At 35.4% G+C, this 24,814-nt stretch overlaps 1 protein-coding gene across 2 annotated transcripts in view; it reads left to right on the plus strand.

The window, feature by feature from the left end:
* Positions 1–24,814, plus strand: part of LOC143239187 (semaphorin-2A-like) — a 478,807-nt gene that overhangs the window by 423,386 nt on the left and 30,607 nt on the right. For both annotated transcript variants that reach the window (XM_076480055.1, XM_076480054.1), the window contains exon 4: positions 19,571–19,630. In XM_076480055.1, coding sequence (XP_076336170.1) covers positions 19,571–19,630 — 60 coding nt within the window. The remainder of the gene's footprint in view (positions 1–19,570; positions 19,631–24,814) is intronic.

The following is a 24,814-nucleotide window of genomic DNA, read 5'->3' on the forward strand; positions in this document are numbered from 1 at the left end:
CAGTGGATCCTGTTTGCTGCCGGCCTGATTATAAGTCATTATAAATTCACAATGTTCTAAACAAAAATACCGCAGCAATTGTCTGCAGTAAAAGGCCAGTCATCAATGGCACAGGCGTGTTGTCTTCTAACGATAGAGGGCAGGGCTCGAAATTATCTTGTCGTATATGAACAAAAAAAAAAAAGGAATCATGTCAACGTACATGCACGAGTTAAGACGGGAGAAACGCTAACATTCCTCTTTGAAAAGACTCGTTTCGACGAATCATCATTGCACTGACAGTTGACGAACATTTCTTTAATTATCTCTATTGGTACAATTTATTTTAAAAACATACTTTGTCTGTCGTTCGACTCCCAGAAGGAATTGAATTGTTCCAGTCTGTGTTTCCTTTGAATCTTGAACAATAACGTGGGTTGAACAATTTATAACACTTCCACTTATGGTGATGTCTGGAACATCAATGAACTGTGATGTCTGTAGAGCGAAGACGCCTGATACATACATAAAAGGAGTCGTTTTGACCGACTTATTTTGTATTTGTTGTTATATAATGGTTGAATGGATTATAAAGTATAAATGTCAATTACGTTTGAAGTGTTCCTACGCCATGTATATACACAGTGGGGAGACACGAACTTCAGTCTCTAACATCAGTTTTAATTCGTACAAATTCAATACGACAAAAGGGTAAAAATTAATCAGTTTGAGACTGGTGTGTGGGTCTCTTGGGTCATTAAAACCATGGAAGTACCCGTGTCTGTATTTCAACTTATGATGGCATTATCAGTAGAAAACATGAAATCCAATATTAAACTATTTAAATATATTAGTAAACTAAGAGACAAAATCTGAATTATTATTATCAGACAATGAACTATAACAAAATAGAACTGACACGACTACAGAATGTTAATTCAGCTGTATATATATGCCACATTAATACATAGTTCAAGAAAAGACAACTGTATAGATCCAAAGTACCACAGTCGTACATGGCTCATTAAAACGAACACTAATACGCTGTTCGGATTTCTATAATACACAGTTCGTCAGGAATGAACATTAATATTGCTTTATACGTAAATAGTAGCACAGTAACACGTGGTTAATGTCCGTTAATACATAGGTTCAGCGATTTAGTACTATAGTAGTAAATGGTTCGTCATTGAAGGAAGGTAATATATCTGTAATCTATCACGTGTTACTCTCTTGTCCAGAGAAGTCAGTGATATACCCAACAGATACAAAAATCCCACTATTAGTTGGTATTAGTTGATACAGTTTTACAGATAAGTATGTTACTAATAGTGTTCAAAAGAGGATGTTAATACTCCCATATGAAAGGAAATCGTCTCCAACATGAGATTATACAACTCTATTCAGTAAAAAGAACACAAAGTGTCATCGCTTAGATCGTCAAGAGAAAGATTATATAATTTATAATACAAAATTAATTTCAGGAATAGTGGGCTACTCGTTAAAAAAAATCTTGCACCTTAAAGGGAAGACGGGTCCTATAATAGACTCGTTAAAATAGGAAAAAAACGTTTATCGCTAAATCTATCTTTTTAAATTTTGCATATAATATTAATAATAATAATAATAAAACAGATAGCCAAAGATCTTAAGGACCGTTTTACTTTATCAAATGATGATAACGATATAGTTAGATCTAAAACTTTGGGGAAAAAGATGACGAACGAAAGTAAGAAATCTCAGTTTTGGCATTTCGCTGGTTTCGAATTTGAATCGCTCTGGATAACTGAAAAGTGATATACACCGGAGATTGAACGACTATGCAAGGTAGCTCTTCGTATCTGGCTTCTGATTACCAGTTGAGAAGAAAATCTAGATGACTTGTATTGCTTTAATATGGGCGTCCGTGCCACTCTTACAAAGAGAGCTGACGCACTCTTCGTTAGGGACGATAGTCTAATTTAACAGCGAATTGTTCTAATACTTTATTCGATAACGGACGACAGTGTAACAGAGGATTGTTATAATACTTTATTCAGTAAGGACGACAGTATAACACAGAATTGTTATAATACTTTATTTAGTAAGGACGACAGTATAACAGAGGATTGTTATAATACTTTATTCAGTAAGGACGACAGTATAACATGTGGTCAGCTTCCGGTCAGTTACCTCTTTCTTTGTGAACCTGACGATGACCGAAGAAGGTCGAAACGTTGTTCGCTCTTCTATGTAAAATATTTTCTCAACCCAAACGAGCCGTTTTTGCATATAAATTTTTCAACAAGTGGGTTTCTCGACATCACTGAGTATAACAGAATTGTTATAATACTTTATTCAGTAAGGACGACAGTATAACACAGAATTGTTATAATACTTTATTCAGTAAGGACGACAGTATAACAGAATTGTTTTAATACTTTGTTTGATAAGGGACAACAGTATAACACAGAATTGTTTTAATACTTTGTTTGATAAAGGACGACAGTATAACAGAATTGTTATAATACTTTATTCAGTAAGGACGACAGTATAACAGAATTGTTATAATACTTTATTCAGTAAGGACGACAGTATAACAGAATTGTTATAATACTTTATTCAGTAAGGACGACAGTATAACAGAATTGTTATAATACTTTATTCAGTAAGGACGACAGTATAACAGAGAATTGTTCTAATACTTTATTAAATAAGGACGACAGTATAACACAGAATTGTTATAATACTTTATTCAGTAAGGACGACAGTATAACACAGAATTGTTATAATACTTTATTCAGTAAGGACGACAGTATAACAGAATTGTTATAATACTTTATTCAGTAAGGACGACAGTATAACAGAATTGTTATAATACTTTATTCAGTAAGGACGACAGTATAACAGAATTGTTATAATACTTTATTCAGTAAGGACGACAGTATAACAGAATTGTTATAATACTTTATTCAGTAAGGACGACAGTATAACAGAATTGTTATAATACTTTATTCAGTAAGGACGACAGTATAACAGAATTGTTATAATACTTTATTCAGTAAGGACGACAGTATAACAGAATTGTTATAATACTTTATTCAGTAAGGACGACAGTATAACAGAATTGTTTTAATACTTTGTTTGATAAGGGACAACAGTATAACACAGAATTGTTTTAATACTTTGTTTGATAAGGACGACAGTATAACAGAATTGTTATAATACTTTATTCAGTAAGGACGACAGTATAACAGAATTGTTATAATACTTTATTCAGTAAGGACGACAGTATAACACAGAATTGTTATAATACTTTATTCAGTAAGGACGACAGTATAACAGAATTGTTATAATACTTTATTCAGTAAGGACGACAGTATAACAGAATTGTTATAATACTTTATTCAGTAAGGACGACAGTATAACAGAATTGTTATAATACTTTATTCAGTAAGGACGACAGTATAACACAGAATTGTTATAATACTTTATTCAGTAAGGACGACAGTATAACACAGAATTGTTATAATACTTTATTCAGTAAGGACGACAGTATAACAGAATTGTTATAATACTTTATTCAGTAAGGACGACAGTATAACAGAATTGTTATAATACTTTATTCAGTAAGGACGACAGTATAACAGAATTGTTATAATACTTTATTCAGTAAGGACGACAGTATAACAGAATTGTTATAATACTTTATTCAGTAAGGACGACAGTATAACAGAATTGTTATAATACTTTATTCAGTAAGGACGACAGTATAACAGAATTGTTATAATACTTTATTCAGTAAGGACGACAGTATAACACAGAATTGTTATAATACTTTATTCAGTAAGGACGACAGTATAACAGAATTGTTTTAATACTTTGTTTGATAAGGGACAACAGTATAACACAGAATTGTTTTAATACTTTGTTTGATAAAGGACGACAGTATAACAGAATTGTTATAATGCTTTATTCAGTAAGGACGACAGTATAACAGAATTGTTATAATACTTTATTAAGTAAGGACGACAGTATAACACAGAATTGTTATAATACTTTATTCAGTAAGGACGACAGTATAACACAGAATTGTTATAATACTTTATTCAGTAAGGACGACAGTATAACAGAATTGTTATAATACTTTATTCAGTAAGGACGACAGTATAACAGAATTGTTATAATACTTTATTCAGTAAGGACGACAGTATAACAGAATTGTTATAATACTTTATTCAGTAAGGACCACAGTATAACAGAATTGTTATAATACTTTATTCAGTAAGGACCACAGTATAACAGAATTGTTATAATACTTTATTCAGTAAGGACGACAGTATAACAGAATTGTTTTAATACTTTGTTTGATAAAGGACGACAGTATAACAGAATTGTTATAATACTTTATTCAGTAAAAACGACAGTGTAACAGAATTGTTATAATTATAACAATTATTATAATTATTATAATTTCTCTTATAATTATAAGAGAAAAAAGTAATACAGTTAACTTGGACAAAACGTTAACTTTATTATGATTGTTTAAAGCCTGTTATGTGCAACTATAATGCTTGATTAGATATCCCCTGAACTAGGGGGAGCTAGGTGTTCCTAACACCGTTGAGCGCACGATGTCCCTGAAGCTAGTAGCATCATTCATTCTGTCATCAAATTCGCAAAAACCAAAAACTCTGTGCCACAACTTCAGGTAGTGGTATAAAAATGTGTACATGTATATAATTATAGAGGTTGATTTATGTTCAGAATGGATTAGCGCTAAACGATTTTGACCATGATGCGATTCCTTTTTTTGTTTTTAAATCTGTAAACTGTGGAGTTTTTTTTGTTTTATTTTGGGGGGGGGGATCACATTCTTTTGCGTAGGAAACTAAGTACGTATACCATGCGTATTTACTATCAATCTTCTCATACTTAACCATATTGGTCGTGGTTAAAAGAAAATCAGGTTTGATGGGCTAGTCTGATATAAATCATTAAGTTGTTGCGGAACGTTGTATTAGCCACTATCGAACCATCTCTTGTGAATGAACAGTTGCGGCCGACAGTTGTTGTACTCCACGACAGAACGAAAAATTGAAAAGTTAGGAAGATAATTAAGAAACGTTTGAAAATTGTTATCAAACGTGAGTCACTCAGTGGGTGAAATTTTCATTTACTGGTTTTTTCTATCCTAGTTTAGCTCGTGTTTCAGTTAGCTCTCTCCACAGGCGTCAGTGTTTCTTTGGAATAAATGTATTAAAGTTAGATTCAGGTGCTTTTCGTTTAGCTACCGACAGATATATAAAAAAACACAAACTTTTCCAACAGGAATGTCGTATAACGTATGACTATTGGAAGAAGTGTACGTCATTGGCATTTTATCTGGAGGCATGTCCCCCCCCGACACTCTTTAAAGGTTAGAATAACCTCATTACAATAATATCAATGTAATTCCGATATATATCATTCGGTCGCGACTTTGTATCAGCTGTGGTTGCCACATGATTTCCTGGTTTGCATATTCAAGTTCATTGTAGTCTAATGTACTCAGTTCTCTTTGTGCATGAATGTTCATGGGTAGAAATAAACGTTTTCGAAAGACAAAGTTATATTATTTCAAAATTATGAGGCTTATCCTTAATATTATATATATAGTAGTAATGTATTTAGTAAATAGGTTGAATTATATTGTTGTTGAACTAAGGACCCTTCTACGGTAGGTGACTGTAATTTGGCGGTAAATTAGAAAAAAACGAATAGCACTAACTTGTTTCCAAAACAGTATATCTATACAGAACTAGTTAGAGATGTATATCAAATTATTTACACTATTAGATGATCATAGGTATATCGCAGATACTATATAGTGCTTATTTTTATCAATAGTCCACTTATGGCATGATAAAATGATTTAAAATTTTACAACCTGAACTATTTTTCACTATTAATGTTCCCGAACAGTCCGACAATCGTTCACTTACGTTCCATCCATTGTATCCAATTCGTTGAATATCGTCTGCTACTTTTTCATATTTAGGCCTACTTCCAATGTCTACTTTTCTTGAAGTCCACGCAGGCAGCTTCAATTACATTAGAACTCTTATTTGGCTAAGTACAATATTATTCTTATCTTTCAACAGTATTAGTCACTGTAATTATCAATCTTCAGGCCTTTCTCTCTCAACGTCTCTTAGGTGACTTTGTTTTTCGTCTGATCTGTCTTTGCTGTTTTTCGCTCTTCTCAGACTATTTGTATGTGTATAACTAAATCGTCGACTTGATATATGTCCTTGAAATTATTAAATTTCACGCGACGTTCTATAATCTCGATATCAATGAGCTGTAAACACAACGTACTGTTCTTATTGCGTTATGTAACTAAACTTGTCATAACATTTACGTTAGGTATTTCTAACTCCCTTATTGTAAACAAAAGTAAACAACTATAAAATATTTGCTCAAAATAAATAAATTAGTATATACACCAAACTCCAATTTTGAAAACAAAGTTACGTCACTATTTCCCATGGTTTTGTTTTCTAATTCTTCATGAAATGAGTTTCGTATTTTCATGCCCCAATAATTGTCCAATATAGATTGTAGAAAAGCCTTATGAATAGTTTCCTATTTTGAGGTATATATTATGCACACTGAACAATTTAGTCCTACCCATTACAATCCCATATTACCGTAGTGTATAATAGTAATACGTAATAATAAAAAAATGACAACTCTGGAATTTTGTAGTTTTATATAAAATAAAAAACGCATACACAAACATGAAATACAAACTTACACACAACAACAAAATCACTTTCGTGGAAGATCCATGTAGGAACTGTCGAATTAAACGTAATCGCTTCATTGTATGTCGAAATTCAGCTTTAAGTCGTAAATTCAAATTTGAACTTCACACTAGATGTGCAGTTAGAAAAGTTTATTGTTCCAATGTCAGTCGCGCCAAATACGGTTTTTAACAGTTCTCAAAAGCACAAGGCTTACTTACAAAAGCTAAGACTAATCAGTGATGTCGAGAAACCCATCGTACAATCGCCGTGATGAAATAATAATCAGTGACGATGACCGAAGAAGGTCTTCTATGTAAAATATTTTCTCACCCCAAACGAGCCGTTTTTGCATATAAAAAGCTAAGACTAAATCTTAAACTTACTAACTCTTTTAGTCGCAAACAACAAAAATAATAATAGCTTTTTGAATCCAAATATTAATTGGTGGTTTTTGTTATAAGCTACAATTAATATCTGGATTCCAAAACTCAAAAGAATTCTATATAGAAAACCACTGTTTGAAATGGCTAAACTCAAGCTAAACAATTTTTTAAATACCTTTCTCTCGCTCTTTATAAACAAACATTTTACATAAACAGAAAAAAAACCATTGTTAAGAGTGCGCGTGCGAAAAACTTAGTTACGTCAGTGATCAGGCGATACACCTGCAACTAATAAGCAAGTTTGTATAAAAATAGGGGATCATGGTATCTCTTCCTTTTTCAAAGAGAAAAATTTACAAACATTTTTATCAAATTCTTAAATTTTTAAAAATGTTTCCAGAGAGCAACCATGTTCAACATATATCCTATCTATTTCATATTTATACTCTGGATGAAGCATCTGCCAATTAGTTTTCTTTACTAGCAGTATCCTTTACTTTTCAAATAAGTTCTTGGAGAAGCAAACCAATTTTAAAATTTTCTGAATTGTTCTTTTATTTTGAGAAAAAAACAACAACAAAGAATTGTGGCCAGTAAAAACAGGGATTAAATTACTGCCAAACAAAATTGAAATTGGGTCAGTGTCCAAACTGATGTCAAACATTCCTTTACGACAGTTAAGGAATTCTGTTGACCATTGTCAGATTTCTTTCAAGGGAAGGCTACAGGATGCATCACTCCATCAGATTCTTGTTATAACAATACAACTTCTGCACCTATATCCGAAGCACCTGAAATGTTACGAAAAACCTGGGAATTTCAGAATTGGTGAAATTTTCAATTCTGCCTTTAGTTTGGCCCGGCGTTTCACTCGACTCGTGATCTGAGGATCGCTGGTTCGAATCCCTGTCACACCAAACATGTTCGCCATTTCAGCCGTGGAGGCGTTATAATGTTCTATCAGTCCCACTATTATTTAGTAAAAGAGTGACCCAAGAGTTGGCGGTGAGTGGTGATGACTAGTTACCTTCCCTCTAGTCTTACACTGCCAAATTAGGGACGGCTAGCGCAGATAGCCCTCTTGTAGCTTTGCGCGAAATTTAAAAACAAAAAAGCCTTCAGTTTTTCCTGACATTGATCAGATCAAACGAATTTATCCTTTTTTAACAAATTTGTCAACGAGGCAGAAATTGTAAAAGAATTATTAAAAATTTTTCTTTAAGATCCATTCATATAAAATTTCTTAATTTCACTTTTAAATTATCTTTGGTTGGGAAAAAATTGAAATAGCTTCCACACTGGTCTGTTTCAGTAGAGCTTGACCTGACTCAAAATGTGACCTGGATAGGTACTTGTGCTTTACGAAATTCACACTTAGGCAAGTTAACAGTAAAACCTGCTCTTCTCAACCTGATAAAAAATTTACGAATATTTTTCAAATGCTGTTTCCACGAGCCATATAAGCATGTATCATTTATATGGGTCGAACAATTTGACATTTTTAGTGACAGAATTCATTACCCTTTAAAACTTTCCTGGTATGTTCCTAAGTCCAAAGGGCATGCATGACTCGATATTTATAAAGTCCAAAAGAGATCACATAGGCAGATAATGGTTTTGCTCGCTCAGATAATGGACACTGAGAATATCCTTTCTGAAGATCAAATATTTTGCATAACTAACGTTGTCAATAAAATCATCAATTCGATGTATATGGTACGAATCTGTCACCACATTCACTTTTTTTTTTTTTAATCAGTACAAACTCTAGTAGTTCTTTCAGGTTTTTGGAACTGTTATAACAAGGAACTATACCGACTACTACTCGGTTCATTAAGGCTTAAATTCAAGATTTCGTGAACTTCCTTTTTAAACACTCATATTTTACAGAGTGCATTCTGTACGGATGGTGGTTAGTTCGTTTATCATTTGAATGTCATGTTCAACCAAGTTGATTTCGCCTTGGGTATCAGAAAATACATCTTGAAATTCAGTTACCAGTTGTGACAACTGATTTTATTGTTCTTCATTCACACCATTCATCTCTGATTTGACACTTCAGTGTCATAGAATTCTACATCTTAAACCAAATTCCAAATTTTGATCTGCCTCCATGTATTTTCAACATCGACTGCTTCCATATTAACCAGTTTTGGTGACTCGTGCTCAAAATGACTTCAACATGTTGATATGACATACTCGCTTGTTTTTCTTACGAGTTTCAATAACATAATACAGATTATTTAATTTTTAATAACTCTGTAAGGCCATGGAAGTGTAGCCCTTAAAGGACTATTTGAAATAGTCCACAATGCAATGACTTTACTCCCAATTTCAGAAAATTTAGCCAGACTTTTATTACCATACCAAGTTTTTTTGCCTAATTAATAAATGTTTGTGAGCAGTGTCCACTCATGTATTTAGTCTTTCCTTGAAATTCGAAATGTAATTCAAAATATTAGAATGGCCTTCCCCATTTTCCAATCAACTGTCTTTGAGCAACAGCAAAGGTTCTCTGAATCTATGAGAAAATATCATGTCAAACCTAGAGATTCCAACGTAGTCAGTAGGAACTTCCTTTGAGGCAAACAAAACTAAAGGTGTCCATAAGTCCAATCTTTTTTTGTGTTTAAAAGCAAAGTTCTGTGCATGTTTCTCAAAACGTGATGATAAGACTCAAGTGCTCCCTCAGTCTGAAGATAACTTGTAGACCTAAATGTCTTGATGATTTCATGATTTTCTAGAAAACCTGTGATATAAAATAATTACTTTGATCACTTTTAATTTCCTTCGGTAAACCAAAATACGAGAAAAAATAATCGGTCCTTGAACAACAATTGTAGCAGAAATTTCTTAGATAGTAATAGCTTCGAGATACTTAGTTGCCTGAACCAAGATGGTCAACAAATTTTTTTTTTCGGGAAGGAGTCCTGCAATATATGCAATAACTCCAGAGAATGGTTCTTTGACAGAAGAAATGCATTTCAAAAGTGCTTTCCAACTATTTGATAAGTTTCAGATATTTTACAAAATTCGTTTGCATAATTTCCTCGTCCAGGCCAATAAAAATTTCACATGAACCTCAAGTTAAATGTTTTAGCTCCATGATGTCCAGCTAGAGCTAATTTCCTGTTTATCAGCAGGAGTCTTAACTTCTTCTTCATGAACATGCCATCCTGAAAGTAACAAGAAACAAGCTGTTTCTTTGCTTCCTGTTCTGATAAGGCTTGCTCCTGGAGGGAAATCAAACTCGGACCCTTTTTTCTGTTTCTCAGTCAAAGTTTGTGTATTAACCCTAAATTTCACCAAAGGAACTAACTTGTCTCCAGAATCTAAATCTACAAAAAAAAAAAAAAAAACAGTGCTCAAATCATAACTCTCATTAGGGTCTGAATTTTCATGAAACTTAGCCTGACATATGTGATACAACTCCTGACTAGTTATATTTTGTGACCTAGTTACAGTATAAGATGGAAATATTTCTGTAAAAACCTTGTTCGGGTCTTCTCTTCTAGATTTCAACAGGAATGTCTTGCACAATTGACATGGCATGAACCTGGTCTCCTGCAACATCATTTCTTAAAAATAACATAATTTATTTGATGTTCAGCCCAGCAACAATACAAACTGTTATAGGACCAGTAACATAATTACTGTAAATGAATCCTATAGAGAGGTTCAAAAGTGTAGTCACCATAGATGTCTTGGATCAAAATGTTTTTTCCCTTGGAGGGTTTTCTGAAACTGAACTTCTTTTCAACAAAGTTTAAGCTGTTCCGATATATCAAAGCAAAGTAATGGGCACAGGCACACAAACAACAGAATTAACTAGGGCTAATTCTAATTTTTTTATTGGCCTTGATGAGTGTTGTCTAGTTTAAGCTCCTCACATGATTCTTTTAAGTTATCTCAATTTCAAGAGTTTTTTCCTTTCTATAAATTCTGCTCCAAAACACTCAACACTGAAATTTTCAGCCATGTAAAAATTTCTTATGGTTTAAATATATTCGTAAAATTTTATACCAAAATAAATATAACATATTTTCAAATTAAAACTGACTTTGAATATTGACACAATAAAATTTGAAAATGATTCAGACTAAATTTTTTCTAGATAATCTTTACAAAACACAATTAATATTTATTGCATAACTATACAAGTTCTAAAGAATTTCTCTGAGAAATTATTCTGAGGACATTAACACTTTTTTTTCTTTTTACATCCATGACATAATAAAGGAACAATCAATAAAGAGTCCTCTAGTGGTGCAGCGGTATATCTCCGGACATATAACGCTAGAAACCAGGTTTTGATACTCATAGTGAGCAGAGCACAGATATATCATTGTGTAACTTTATGCTTCAAACAAACAAACAATGGTCAATAAATTTCCAGATGGAATATAAATCTTGGTTGTTGCTGGCTCTGAAGACGTGCTGCAGCTTTACGAAATAATTTAGATCATTTAGTGAGTTGGACAAATAACAGATATGTTTCAATTATGATAAGTGCAAGATAATTTCAGTTGTAAGTTCAGTTTGGATGGACGTAACCTTAACAGTGTTATGAAAGAAAGGGATCTTGATATTATAGTCGATCAGTCTCTAAAGCCATCTGAGTTGTTGCTAGTACTAGTGCAAATAAGGTTTTAGGTTGTATCTACAGAAATACTGAATGTAAGAGTAAGTGTGTGATCATTTCATTGAACAGGTCACTGGTTTGGCCACACTTGGAATTATGTATTCAGTATTGAGCTCCTTACCTCAGGAAGAGTTACTAAAATGGTGCCTGGGATGGAGCAGCTGAAATGTCTCTTTTTCTCTTTAAGAAAGAAATGTTAAGAGAGATCTGATTAAGATGTTTGAGATTGTAAAGGAATTGATAATGTTGATGTTTTTTGTTGTTTTTTTTGATATTCAACAGTGAGAATTGTAGAACTAGAGGACACAAGTATGCATTTTGTATTTTTTTTAACAGGGTGGTTGACCTTTGGAATGAGTTGCTTTCAAATGTTGTGGAAGCAGTGAATTTAAATGGGAATAAGGAAAAAGTTCATAAATGAATGAATGATGAATAATAAGGGCTGACTTTTAGTGTTTTGTTTTAAGTTAGTATGGAGCAGCCGAGATGAACCATTAGGTACTATGTTGTCCCAATACGTTATGTTAAATATCTCATAATCTACAAATTCTGTCATCAGTGGTCTGTAGAAAATATACATGATATATCAGAGGAACAGTTTTTTGTTCTTTTACGTTATTTATAACCATATTGTGTGTGTAAAAATTGAATATGCTACATCAAAATGATTTTGGAGCCTTACTATGTCGTTGCAGTCCATTGTCGCCACGTCTGATCTTGCTGTCATCTAGATCATGATTTTTCAAAGTATGCTCTGCGGAGCCCTTGGACCCTGCCATAGTTATCTGTTTTATAGTTTTCCTTAAACTATAAAAATTGAATCAGAATACGCTGTACAAAAAAGTAAAATGTATCTTTAATATGACACGTTTATCGCGTAAGGGGCCTTTTAATGTTTTATTCTGCCTAACGCAAGACGATTTTATTTAGCGTAGGGAACGTTCTCGCGGTGAATGTGTTAATACAATCTCACTTAACTTCGACAGTGGCACCACTGGCTGCTAATAGATATGGCACCATCTCAAAATTGCATGCATCATTGAAGATGCAAGATAACTTAGTACTTTGTCATTTGAAACATCGGTTAACCCTGGGTAGTGATGCCAACTGTCTTTTAATAGACAACTCTGGATTAGCGGCTAAATCTTGAACGAAATTAAACATGACGTCATAGCTGAAACATGTCCAAATTTGAAACATTGTGATGCAATTAAATGCGGTAATAAATGTGGTAAAATTATTTCAATTTCAAAATATATTTATATGGAGTATAATTTTATATATATATATATATATATGACAATTATAATTGGTAATTGTTAGGTTTCATTTCGTTCGAGATTTAAACGCACGTTAGATCTAGCTTAATATTTTGTTATTTGGCTTAAAATTGCTGTTAAAAAACAAAAAAAAGTAAAATAGTAGGTTACCCTTTTCCTTTAGACAATATATTGTTCCGGTGCCCTAGCCTGTTTTCCACAAATATTTATTTCTGACTTCGTTATGGCAACACTGATCTCAGGTCAGCATGTCATTGTACCCATCCATATATCTTATGTATCTGTGTGCTGTTCCTCATTCTCGCTGCCCTCATGTACCCACGTACTTGTCACAATAAGCTCTTCATGTGTAAATGGGCTTACATCGGCCATATTTCTCTGAAAAAAAAAGAAAATTTATAATACATGCGTAATTAAATATAACATAACAACATATGGATGGGTAGAAACTTACGGGCCACCCTGTATAATGATAAAACTCAAGTGCTTGAACGAGTTTTCATTAAGAAGCTATTTTGTGTCCGTGAAAATACTTGTAAAGTGCCAAAGATATAAATACGTTTTTGGACAAATTAATAATTAACTGTCACCCTTATAATGGATAAGTGGCTGAATATCAGTAATAAATCTGACACGAGTCTTCCTAAGCCTAATACGAATTCGTCGACGTTATCGTCGTGTGCAAGCACTTCAACGCAGGATGATGCAAGAAATAGTAAAACAAGAAATAAAAAAAGTGTGATGAAAGTTTTATTTAATATGGTTTTACATGGACAGGTAATGAAGATGGACCTAGTGGGTTGTGTGTTGAATGTGGAACAGTGTTGAGTAGCAGTAGTAACAGCAAAGTTAAAACGACATCTAGAAACCAAACACTTCCAATTAAAAATCCACCTTCCGAATATTTCAAAAGAAAGTGTTTGCAATTAAATATAAGTAAAGCTACATTTCGTTCGTTTGTCCATCAGGACAACAAAAGTGCTCTTGTTGCTTCATATCGTGTTAGTTACCGTATTGCAAAAGTAGGTGAAGTTCATACAGTTGCAGAAGATTTAATACAACCATGCGCAAAAGATTTAGTGAATTGTACGATTGATAAGAAATTTCTTAAAAACATTAACTCTGTGCCGCTTTCTGACAACTCGATTTCTCGAGGAATCGAGAATATTTCAAATTATTTAACGGAGTTAATAAGGCGAGTAAAAGCGAGTCGAACTTTTTCGCTACAGATGGATGAATCAACATATGTCGCAGGTTATGTGATGTTGCTTGTGTTTCTTCGCTATATTCTTGAAGCTAGTTTTGAAGAAGACATGCTAATTTGCAAATATTTGCCTACTCAAACAATAGGCGAAGAAATATTTAAACTGACTTGATTTATTTATGGAAGAACATGAGATCCAATGACAACTTTGCTCAAGTACTTGCACTGATGAGGCTGCAGTTATGATGGAAAAAATTTTCATGCGCAGTGGCATGTATAAAAAGGAAAAACCCAGACCTCGAGAGTGTCCACTGCTGTCTTCATTGTGATGTACTTGCAATGAAACGAATGCCAGAAGACTTAAAAGAAGTATTGGGTGATGTCATAAAAATAGTTAATTTTATAGAATCAAGACCACTCGATGCGAGAGTTTACTCTGTGAGGATATGAGAAGTTTGCATAAACATTTTCTGCTTCATACTGAAACCCGATGGGTTTCCTGGGATAAAGTGCTTACTTGGTTTTATGAACTGTGTAAGGAGATAGGTTTCTTTTTATCTGAATGCCATTTTGAACTTGCATACAAATTAAGGGACAAATGCTGGATACAGAAAGTGACTTACCTTTCGGACGTATTTGTCTGTCTAAATGTGTGAATGCTACATTTCAGGGTAATGTACTTCAAAGCTCAGAGTGAAATGGAAGCGCTTCAACATAAGGTAAAACTTTGGGGTGAATGTATACTTATGGAATAAGTTGATTGCTTTGAAAATCTCGGTGAATTTTTACTTGCGAATGAAATTTCTGTAAGTGAGGATGCAAGAGTTTCAGTCTTGCATCACATATCTGATTTGTGTACAACTATTAGGGAGTACTTCCCTCCTCATTTAGAAAAATGACTGCGGATTCAAAATCCCTTTGTTGACTCTGCAAATACCAACGATTTGTCTTTGGAAGAGTAAGAACAGCTTATAGAAATTTCAACTAATTACACCATAAAAACAAATTTTCAACAGGAAGAAATTACCCAATTTTGGATTCAAATGGCCATGGAATACCCTGAAATAAGTAATAAAGCTTTGAATACGTTTAAGCGTTTTCCAACAACATATCTTTGTAAACAAATATTTTCACTGTATACGGCTAGAAAGACCAAATTTGAAACAAGCTAAATATTGAAGATGATTTGTGCTTACAGGTAACAATCATAACTCCAAATATTGAACTACTTTGTGAACAAAAGCAAACCAATTTGAGCCACTAATAAATAAATAAGTGCACTATACTTTTACTGATACAAATTTTGCATGCAAAAATTTTTGAACAAGTTAAGTGGAAATAATTTTTTCTTTAAATATTGATATTTTTAATAAATTCTAAAAGTTTGAAGTAAACTTTATTTGATGCTAGTGACCGTTTGTTTCTATTTTTAGTGTATTTTTTTTATTAAGGTTCCGGAATATTTTTTTTCTGATGCGAAGCTCCTCAGGTCTAAAATGTTTGGGAACCCGTGATCTGGATGACAGCCCTACAGCGTAGTTTCAATTACTAAATGCTCCGACGAAAAACATTAAAAAAAACAATCAGTTTGTAATAGTATCATGTTACCGAAGTAACGCCAATGAATATCGAAATGTACTTCTGGTGAATACTGTCCCATCACAAGTTTTATGCTGTGGCTGTCCCGTGTGTCTTTATGTGAAATAATCTCTTCATTCGCTTCCATGGTTATTAGAATGTACGTACTATCACGTGTATATTAATTTATAACGTTTTTATTGTTAATTCTGCTAATCTCCACGAAGTCTGTGGTGGTCAGACTTCCATCAAGAATACCCACGTTTTTATGCCGGGCACTGCCGACACTAAAAATAGTTATTCACTGGACTTCCCTAAAGACAGCTTCAAAGTAGTAGCAGAAACATAGGACAAAACTAGTATTTAATTAATGATGATAATGTACTTAATTAATTTTACGTGATCGTGTAGGCTATTAGCTATAACAACGATTGATGTTCGATCTCTTCAAAATAAACCATAATATTTGTTGTACCAAATTTAAGGATCGAATTTCATATATACCATTGATATTTATGCAATATCCGTTATGTATACAGATTTTTATATGGTTTTGTGTATTCATCCATATATTGTTTCTGTATTTTTGGCACTGCCATCCATACATCATTTTTAGTTTCTTAACTTTTATTATTATTTGTATTACTTACCCTACTGATATTATGTGTCAGCGTTTAGTAGTGTATGTTTTCATTAATCTAGTAATACTTGATTTATCTTGGTCATAACCTTTATCATTGTTTTCTTTCGGTGTATGTGTTATGTATTTACATTAGGTTGTTTGAAATATAAAAAATAAAAATAAATACCTCAGAGAGCGAGAGAGGATGACTTGGAAATATCAGTTATTGGCCTGTTGGGAAAGACTTGAAACACAATGGAACACGCTGAACATCGAGAATTAATTTTTAAGGGCTCGTTTGTCATTGCGCAAAGCCGTTGCGGTTGTCATGTCCCCTTACAGAACAAAAGCATTATCATAAGGTTAACAAAAAAAAAAAAGTTCAGGTCGTAACGTGCAAACGGAAGGAGAAATTGGAGCACCTTTCTCCAGTGTACATCTGCACAGAGAAAATCAAGAGGAAGACGGGTTTTTTTTTTATAACTTTCAAGAGTCGAGTTCCTTTCTTTACAACGTACGTGTTCATTTTTGAAGCCTCAAGGGTGTTCACATTTCTCCGGAGTATTTTAAAGCAAACGTTTACATAAGATGTATAAAACAGAGCAAAAACAAAAAACTAACGACATTTAAGGTTTTTATTAAGTGAAAGCGTGTAGATTTTTGTAATCTAACACTTAGGGTTTGGAGGCTTAAGGCAGGTTACTAATGTAATGAAATTTGATATTTCACCTACACTCCGCTAGAGGAATTAGGGGAATATATAATTTCAAACTCAAAAAGACTTAAATATTTTAAACTTAAGTTGTCATGTCAGATTCGTGGATTTGTGTTTATTTAAGCACATTTGATGTTTTTTTTTGTTTATTTTTTAGGTATAGAAAAAATCTTTCTTGTAATTGTAGTTATGTGGATTAACTTTATTTTGTTTTTTGTAATATCAAATAAATCGCTGCGTTAGATAATATTATCCTAACTCACGCAAGGCTTAGCTATTCAAACTGTTGGAAATAAACGTGTTTCGAAACTTAATAAAACTGAGATTTCAGTTTTAAATATCTCGTCTGATAGCTTGTTCTTTATCACCCAAGTTGTAAAATGAGAATAGAGTTGTTTATTTCAGACTTTCCTTTTTTTGTTTATTAATAGTGCCACTTTCTTAAATGTTCTTTCACTTACAAATATTTAAGCAAAATAACTTTTTTAAAATGTTGTGAAAGTTTTTAATATGATCTTTTCATCAGTATGAAACTTTAACTGTGATAAGAGCTACATTAAGTACTTTCTTTCAAGAGAACACCGCGTTAGTAGCTAACTTATCAGCATGCGTACAGAAGGGTTCAGTGTTCGCGCCACGATAACACTGAACACACTCTGCACTTTTAGTTATTGGGTTCAAAACTGGTTTAACTTTTGTGACGACAGCTGCTTTTGATTGTAGGGTCAGTAGTTCTAAATTTAAGCCCAATATGGCCAGCTGGTTAAGGCACTCGATTCGTCATCTGAGGGTTGATTATCAGAATTCCCGTCGCACCAAATATATACTTGCCCTTTCAACCGCGGAGGCGTTATAATGGGATGGTCAATCCCACTATTCATTGGTAAAAGAGTAGCCTAATAGTTAGCGGTGGATGGTGGTGACTAGTTTCATTCCTTTTAGTTTCGCATTGCTAAATTAGGGACGGCTAGCACAGGTAACTCTCGTGTAGCTTTACTCGAAGTTCAAAAACAAATTGTAAATTCGGAATGGCTAGCTATATATTAACCCTTAGGGACTCTTGCTTAAGCAGTTTAACTCTGTGTCGTTCAAATTGTGTGTCAGGATGAAAATACCAAATATCAAGAAAATGCTGAAAGTGCATTCGCAATATATCAAACATATATCGTTATAATTAATATGTTGTTTAGTTTTAAACGTTTTCGATAGTTTGTTTTAGTATGTTAAGACTAGTAGGAATTGTGTTACATATTCATTTGTACAAAAACAAGAGCAAGTTTTGGTGTATACGTTAACATATACGTATTCGCCACGAACAGAACACCCTGAACTTGTTACGATACGATACTTGTGATTGTATGCAGATAATCGAAGGTAGCCTGAATAAAAGGATAAATCTGGGATTTCGTGATGACAAGAAGCCCTCTTGAAGTAAAAATACATCTCAGAACAGCTGTTATGGGTATTAATCTGAAGATGACTTAAGGAGGTCGATACGCTGTTCTCTGTTTTATTAGTAAGTCTCAATACCCATATCAGCCATACTGAGTAATCTGAGATTTGTTGTTTTAGTTTATATGATGTAGACTATGAACTCAGTTCTTTAACTTGTGTGTAAAATTAAATAATGGATCACAAAATTGTAAATTTATATTTTTTTCATTTCGAGAATAACATGTTTCAACTGAGTGCTAATCTTCAGATTTTAAATCTTGTAACAAAAATGCATGAACATAACTTGATTATATAATTAATCTGGAAAAGTTACATGTTTTTACATAAATATTGTAGTTCATAAAATCATAATAAAATGACCAGATGGGTTAAGCCGTTCAAATCCCCGTCGCACCAAATATGCTCGCCCTTTCAGCCGTGGGGGTGTTATAATGTGGCAGTCAATCCCCACTATTCATTGGTAAAAGAGTAGCCCAACAGTTGAGGTTGGGTGGTGATGACTAGCCGCCTACTGTAGTTTCACACTGCTAAATTAGGGACGGATAGCGCAGATAGCCCTCGTGTAGCTTTGCACGAAATTAAAAAAACAAATAAACTTAGCTTCATATGTATAGAAATAAACCACTAATCTGCGCTGCCTGGTTCTTCTGGTAAATGCAGCCAGTTCTAACTGATCAGGGATAAAGTAATGAATCAGGTGTTGTGGAGATCTGGAACTTCCAACTTGCTGTTACTTAATCACTTTTGTAGTGTTTCATCTATGAGGGTGAGAACCAACTTGCTGTTACTTAATCACTTTTGTAGTGTTTCATCTGGGAGGGTGAGAACCAACTTGCTGTTACTTAATCACTTTTGTAGTGCTTCATCTATGAGGGTGAGAAAAAACTCACATTTTATTGAATTTCAAGAGGCCAATAATATACTTTTCTTTTCTTTTTTTAGAATTCCCTGACCATAGAACCATTGAATGTGGCTAGATGTGTGGCAAAAGGCAAATCTGAGGTGAGCATTCAGAGGATAAATATGTGAGCTTGTATGTAAGATAAGTCTTAATGTAGGGGCCTAAAAGCAAACTGTACTAGTAAGTTTATATTGATGGGGCGCATTAAAAAACTGCATGAATGAATGATATAATGCATGAATATAACACAGGCTTATGTGGGAGAGTGAAACGACATATTTGTAAATAAATGTTATTTTGTAAAAACCAAAAACTCTTCGGCGTAAAAGGCAGAAATACAAGTAAATATGATGTGGGACAACAAAACTAAGTTGTGTTGAGCTACTTGAAGGTTAGTTAGACTGTAATATATTGATTTCAGAAGTTCTGATAAGATGGCCCCTCCGTGTGGATTCCTGTATGTGGTGAGAGGACCTCCCAGGGAAGGTTCTGTTCTTTCAGTTTACCTCCTCTGGGATCTAAACATCCACCCACATGTTTGCCGTAGAATGGAAACCGTTAAGGGGAAGAGAGGATCCTGGTGGTTGAGGGGTCCAACCCTAACACACCACTTTGGCCTTGAATTCCTGTAGACGGGCAGCTTTGGGGTGCCCATCTAGGGTCAGTTGGCTGGTCCATTTGGGCTAGGGTCAACCAAGTACCAGTGTTGGATGTTCTCAACAGGTGTTGTGCTGATGTTTGGGTATAGTGCTGACAAACCCTGATGTTACATAAGTGTTCTTGTTTGACACTGTAGTGCGTCCCCTCGTAGGGCTCCATGATGGGTGGGGTCAGTAGGCACCGAAATTTCCCTTTTTTATTATGGATCCTCCAAATAAAAACTTAAATAAAATAGTGAAAAAACAGCCCATAGGTAAATGACCACGCCTTGAAAATTCTGAGCAGTAATCTCCAACATAACACCTGTTGTACCACATTTCCTTATACTACATTCTCTTTCAGACAAACCTTTAAGACAAATGTCTTCCTTTTTCATTTAGAAGGGACTAGAAGGATTTGCTGGCTCTCCCAGAGTCAGTAAAGAAGCTTCGATTTGGTGACACATTGTTGGAAACATCCACATCTCAACACTGTGAACTCCTCTTGCATTCCAAGGCAATTTGGGAAATACCTATTGAGGTTATGCCTCATGATACTTTGAATTCATCACTAGGAGTTATTGTTGAGAGGGATTTGAAGAATATCCTCGAGTCAGAGATTCTCGCTGGTTTCTCCACTCACGGAGTTTCTGCAATTAGGCGTATCTCCACTTGCAAAGATAGAATTATGGTGCTGACCAATGTTCTCGTTCTCACATGTACATCACTACATACACCTGCCACCATCAAGGCAGGTTATCTTAATTGCAGGGTTCGGCCATACATTCCAAACCCTCTCCGATGTTTCCAGTGTCAGCGGTTCGGTCACTTAAAGATGTCATGTTATGGTTCCTTGATGTGTCCTCATTGTGATGGCAGGGACCATAACGCTTATGAGTGTTAAACTGACCATCATTGTGTTAATTGCAATGGCTCTCACCCATCCTACTTTTGTTCTTGCCCTAAATGGTTGGAAGAAAAAGGGGTGCAGCATTTGAAAACGATTTATAACATTACTTATCCTGAGGCTTGAAAGTTGCTGTCCACCACTTCATCTCGGACGTATGCTGCTGCACTTCGTCCTACACCTACAGTGGGAGTGCAGACAGATCTCTCTGTGCCTCCTAAAGAATATTTCTTAAAACAAATGAAAATTAGTTTGACCTCCATGATTAAAAATGTTGATGAAACAATTTCAACACCCATTTCTACCCCTTATATACATTCCACCAAACCCCAAGATCCACATTATTTTGTTCCAGGTACAGGCATTTTCTCAGATACATCTTCTCCCACCCCAAAATTCAAAACGATCATTCGTTCAGTCTTCAATCACTGGAATCCCCTTCCAACAGCAAAGATCTACCCAATTGACCACAGGGCAGTATCCATGGAGGTCTGTAGACCTCCGCCCGAATAAGAACAGTTGGGAGAAAAGACGTGGTCGTAAACAGAAGGGTTCTCCACCCAACTCGCCTACACGTAAATAAAAATGGTCACCTTGATACAATGGAACTGTCAAGGTTTACGTTCTAATCTGGATGACATCAAAACTGATTGCTTCCTACCATCCTGTATGTCTCCTTGCAGGAAACAATTCTGAAACCTGCCGATACAGTCAACCTTCGGCGGTTTTCTTTGTAAAGAAATTACAGTCTGTGTGATGGACGAGTGCATAGAGGGGTGGCACTGTTGATTGATCAGCATCTGCCCTTTCTGTCTTTGCCACTCGACATACCCTTGGAGACCGTAGCCATCCATGATTCCTTGGGTCATACCATCACTGTTTGTTCTCTCTACCTGTCGCCTGGAGAGAGACATGATGAATCAGACCTTGATGTTCTCATTTAACAGTTGCCGTCTCTATTTTTAATCCTGGGGGACTTTAATGGACATCATCCCCTCTGGGGAAGTGCTGATATTGATAGGAGGGGTCACTCTGTAGAGCGTATGCTCTCTGATCACAACCTTTTTCTTTTCAATACTGGTTCTTCTACTTTTTTCACGCACCTAGTCAGTCCTTTACTGCTATTGATCTCTCAATTTGCTCCCCTTCACTATTCTCCCATTTTTCATGGAGGGTTGACAATAATCCTCAAGGCAGTGACCATTTTCCTATAATCTTGAAAGAGAATGGCTGTGGTCGATGCCACCCGACCCGAGTGCCCCAGTCAAAGCTGGATCACGCAAACTGGCCCTCTTTGGCAGAACTCGATCCTGCCATCATCTGTAAGCCATCAATAGACGACTGGGTAGCAGCAGTAACTAACTGTACTATACAAGCAGCTGCTCAATGTATTCCTAAAACCTCGACACGTTTTCCAATATATCCTCGTCCGTGGTGGAATCCTGCCTGCCACTTAGCACGGAAGGCTCAAAAACGGGCCTGGGATACTTTCCGTAAATATCCCACACTCTTGAACCGCATCAGTTTCCAGCAGGCCCGTGCACATGTTCGGTTGGTAAAACGTCAAAGCTAGAAGGAATCTTGGATTAAGTTTACAACCAGCATATCTTCTATCACCAGTTCCAAATTCGTATGGGACAAGATTCGAAAGGTCAATGGGCAATATAATTCTGTACCCCTTCTGATCTTTCTCTCTGGCCAGGAAGTGGCTGATACCCGGAGCATCACCGATACTCTAGGTGAAAGCCTTTGTCGGGTGTCTAGCACTTCTGCTTCTTCCTCCACCTTCTTAGCCATCAAGAATAGGACAGAGTGATCACCTCTTTCTTTTTGAGCTTATTGACTTTATGACTATAATCGTCCCTTTACACTGGTGGAACTTAAACTGGCCCTTCATTGGTTTGGTAGTACATCTGTTGAGCCTGATGATGTACACTATGACATGCTGCACTATCTATCTCCTGCTTAGGTATGGCATTTTTGAGACCTCAATATATATGTGAGTTACGTGGCCATTTGCCCATTTTTACTAAAAGCTTTTAATGGACAGGAGATTCCAAGTACATGTGGGTTTGACATTTTCCCGTTCTTTTCTACAGGAACTTGGAGTCCCTTAGGGATGTGTTTTTAAGTGCCACACTTTTCAGTATAAAAATGAATGCCATCACTAAACAACTCCCTCTCATTGTTGCAAACTGGTTCTATGTCGACGACTTTCACATCTCATATCAGTTGTCGAACATGAGGTATATTGAGCAGCAGCTACAGACTGCCCTCAATCGTTTACTGAAGTGGACTACAGCAAACAGCTTTACCTTTTCTCTCTCTAAAACCGTATGCATGCACTTTTGCTACCAACGGGGTGTTCATCCTGATCCTAAACTCTGTATCGGCGTAGTTGTGCTGCCTGTGGAACCTGAGACAAAGATCTTGGGCCTTATCTTTTACCGTAAGCTGACCTTTATACCACGCATCAAGCGGCTACGGGTCAAATATACAAGAGCACTGAACATTCTCCGTGTTCTCTCTTCCACCGCTTGAGGAGCGGATCGACGTTCTATGCTAAAAAATATATCATGCTCTTACTCGATCGAAATTCGACTATGGATCACTGATCTATGGCTTTGCCAGATTCTCGGACTTAAAGATCAAGGACTTCGGCTCTGCACTAAGGCTTTCTGCACTTTCCTTGTTCAGAGCTTATACATAGTCTCATGAACCTTCTTTGCACCTCTGCCGTTTGTAACTATTACTATATGCTTTGAAACTTTGTTACTTACCAACGCATCCTACCTGCGGTTGTATTTTCCTTCCTCGGTGGGACATACTTTTTTAGGACAGACGATCTGCCATTGCTTCTCTTGGCCTTCGTATCCAGGCACAGTTGGATGAATTGGGTTTGTCCTTGGATAACATTGTTGTATCTACTGGTCAGTCCATCCACCGTGGCTTCTTACAGTCCCCAAATGTGACCTATCTTTAAATCATCTGAGAAAAGCAGACACTCCCGATTGGAAATATTGTCTGTTGTTTGCCGAACATCTATCGAACCATCCTTCCATTCTTATTATACAGAGGGTTTGAAATCAGGTGACTGTGTGGGCTCTGTCATGGTTTGTTGTGGTTTGGTGATTGCGTGCAGAATCCCCTCTACAGCTTCTGTGTTCACTGCTGAACTGTATGCCATTTCTCTTGCCCTGGATCACATAGAAGCTAAGCAAGTACTCAAACTACATTATTTATACTGACTCGCTTTGTTCTCTACTGGTCTTGGAATCACTTCACGTTGGTTCACACCCTGTTCTCGCCGATATTCAAACCCGACTGGCCCATTTCTCTTAACATCTACTTCTATCCAGGTTTTCTGGATACCAGGCCACGTTGGTATTCGCGGGAACGAGCTTGCAGACACGGCAGCTAAATCTATCTGATCTGGCACTGTCACTGCTGTGCCTCTTCCATACATGGACTTTGGTCCTGTATTCAAGGCTCGGCTCCGTACCAGCTGGCAGTCATCTTGGAGTGAGCAACGCGAAAACAAGCTTTTCCAAATAAAACCGTGTATTGGACTTTGTCCATCTTGTTCCTGTGAGGATCAGAAAGAGGAAATTGTTCTGACAAGACTACACATTGGTCATAGTTTTTTAACTCATCGTTTTCTTTTATCTGTAACTGATGCACCAATATGTAGTTTGTGTAACACTCAGATCAAAATAAACCACATTTTACTTTCTTGTCAT

Source organism: Tachypleus tridentatus, chromosome 13 (assembly GCF_004210375.1).
Source record: "Tachypleus tridentatus isolate NWPU-2018 chromosome 13, ASM421037v1, whole genome shotgun sequence".
NCBI classification, from domain to species: Eukaryota; Metazoa; Arthropoda; class Merostomata; order Xiphosura; family Limulidae; genus Tachypleus; species Tachypleus tridentatus.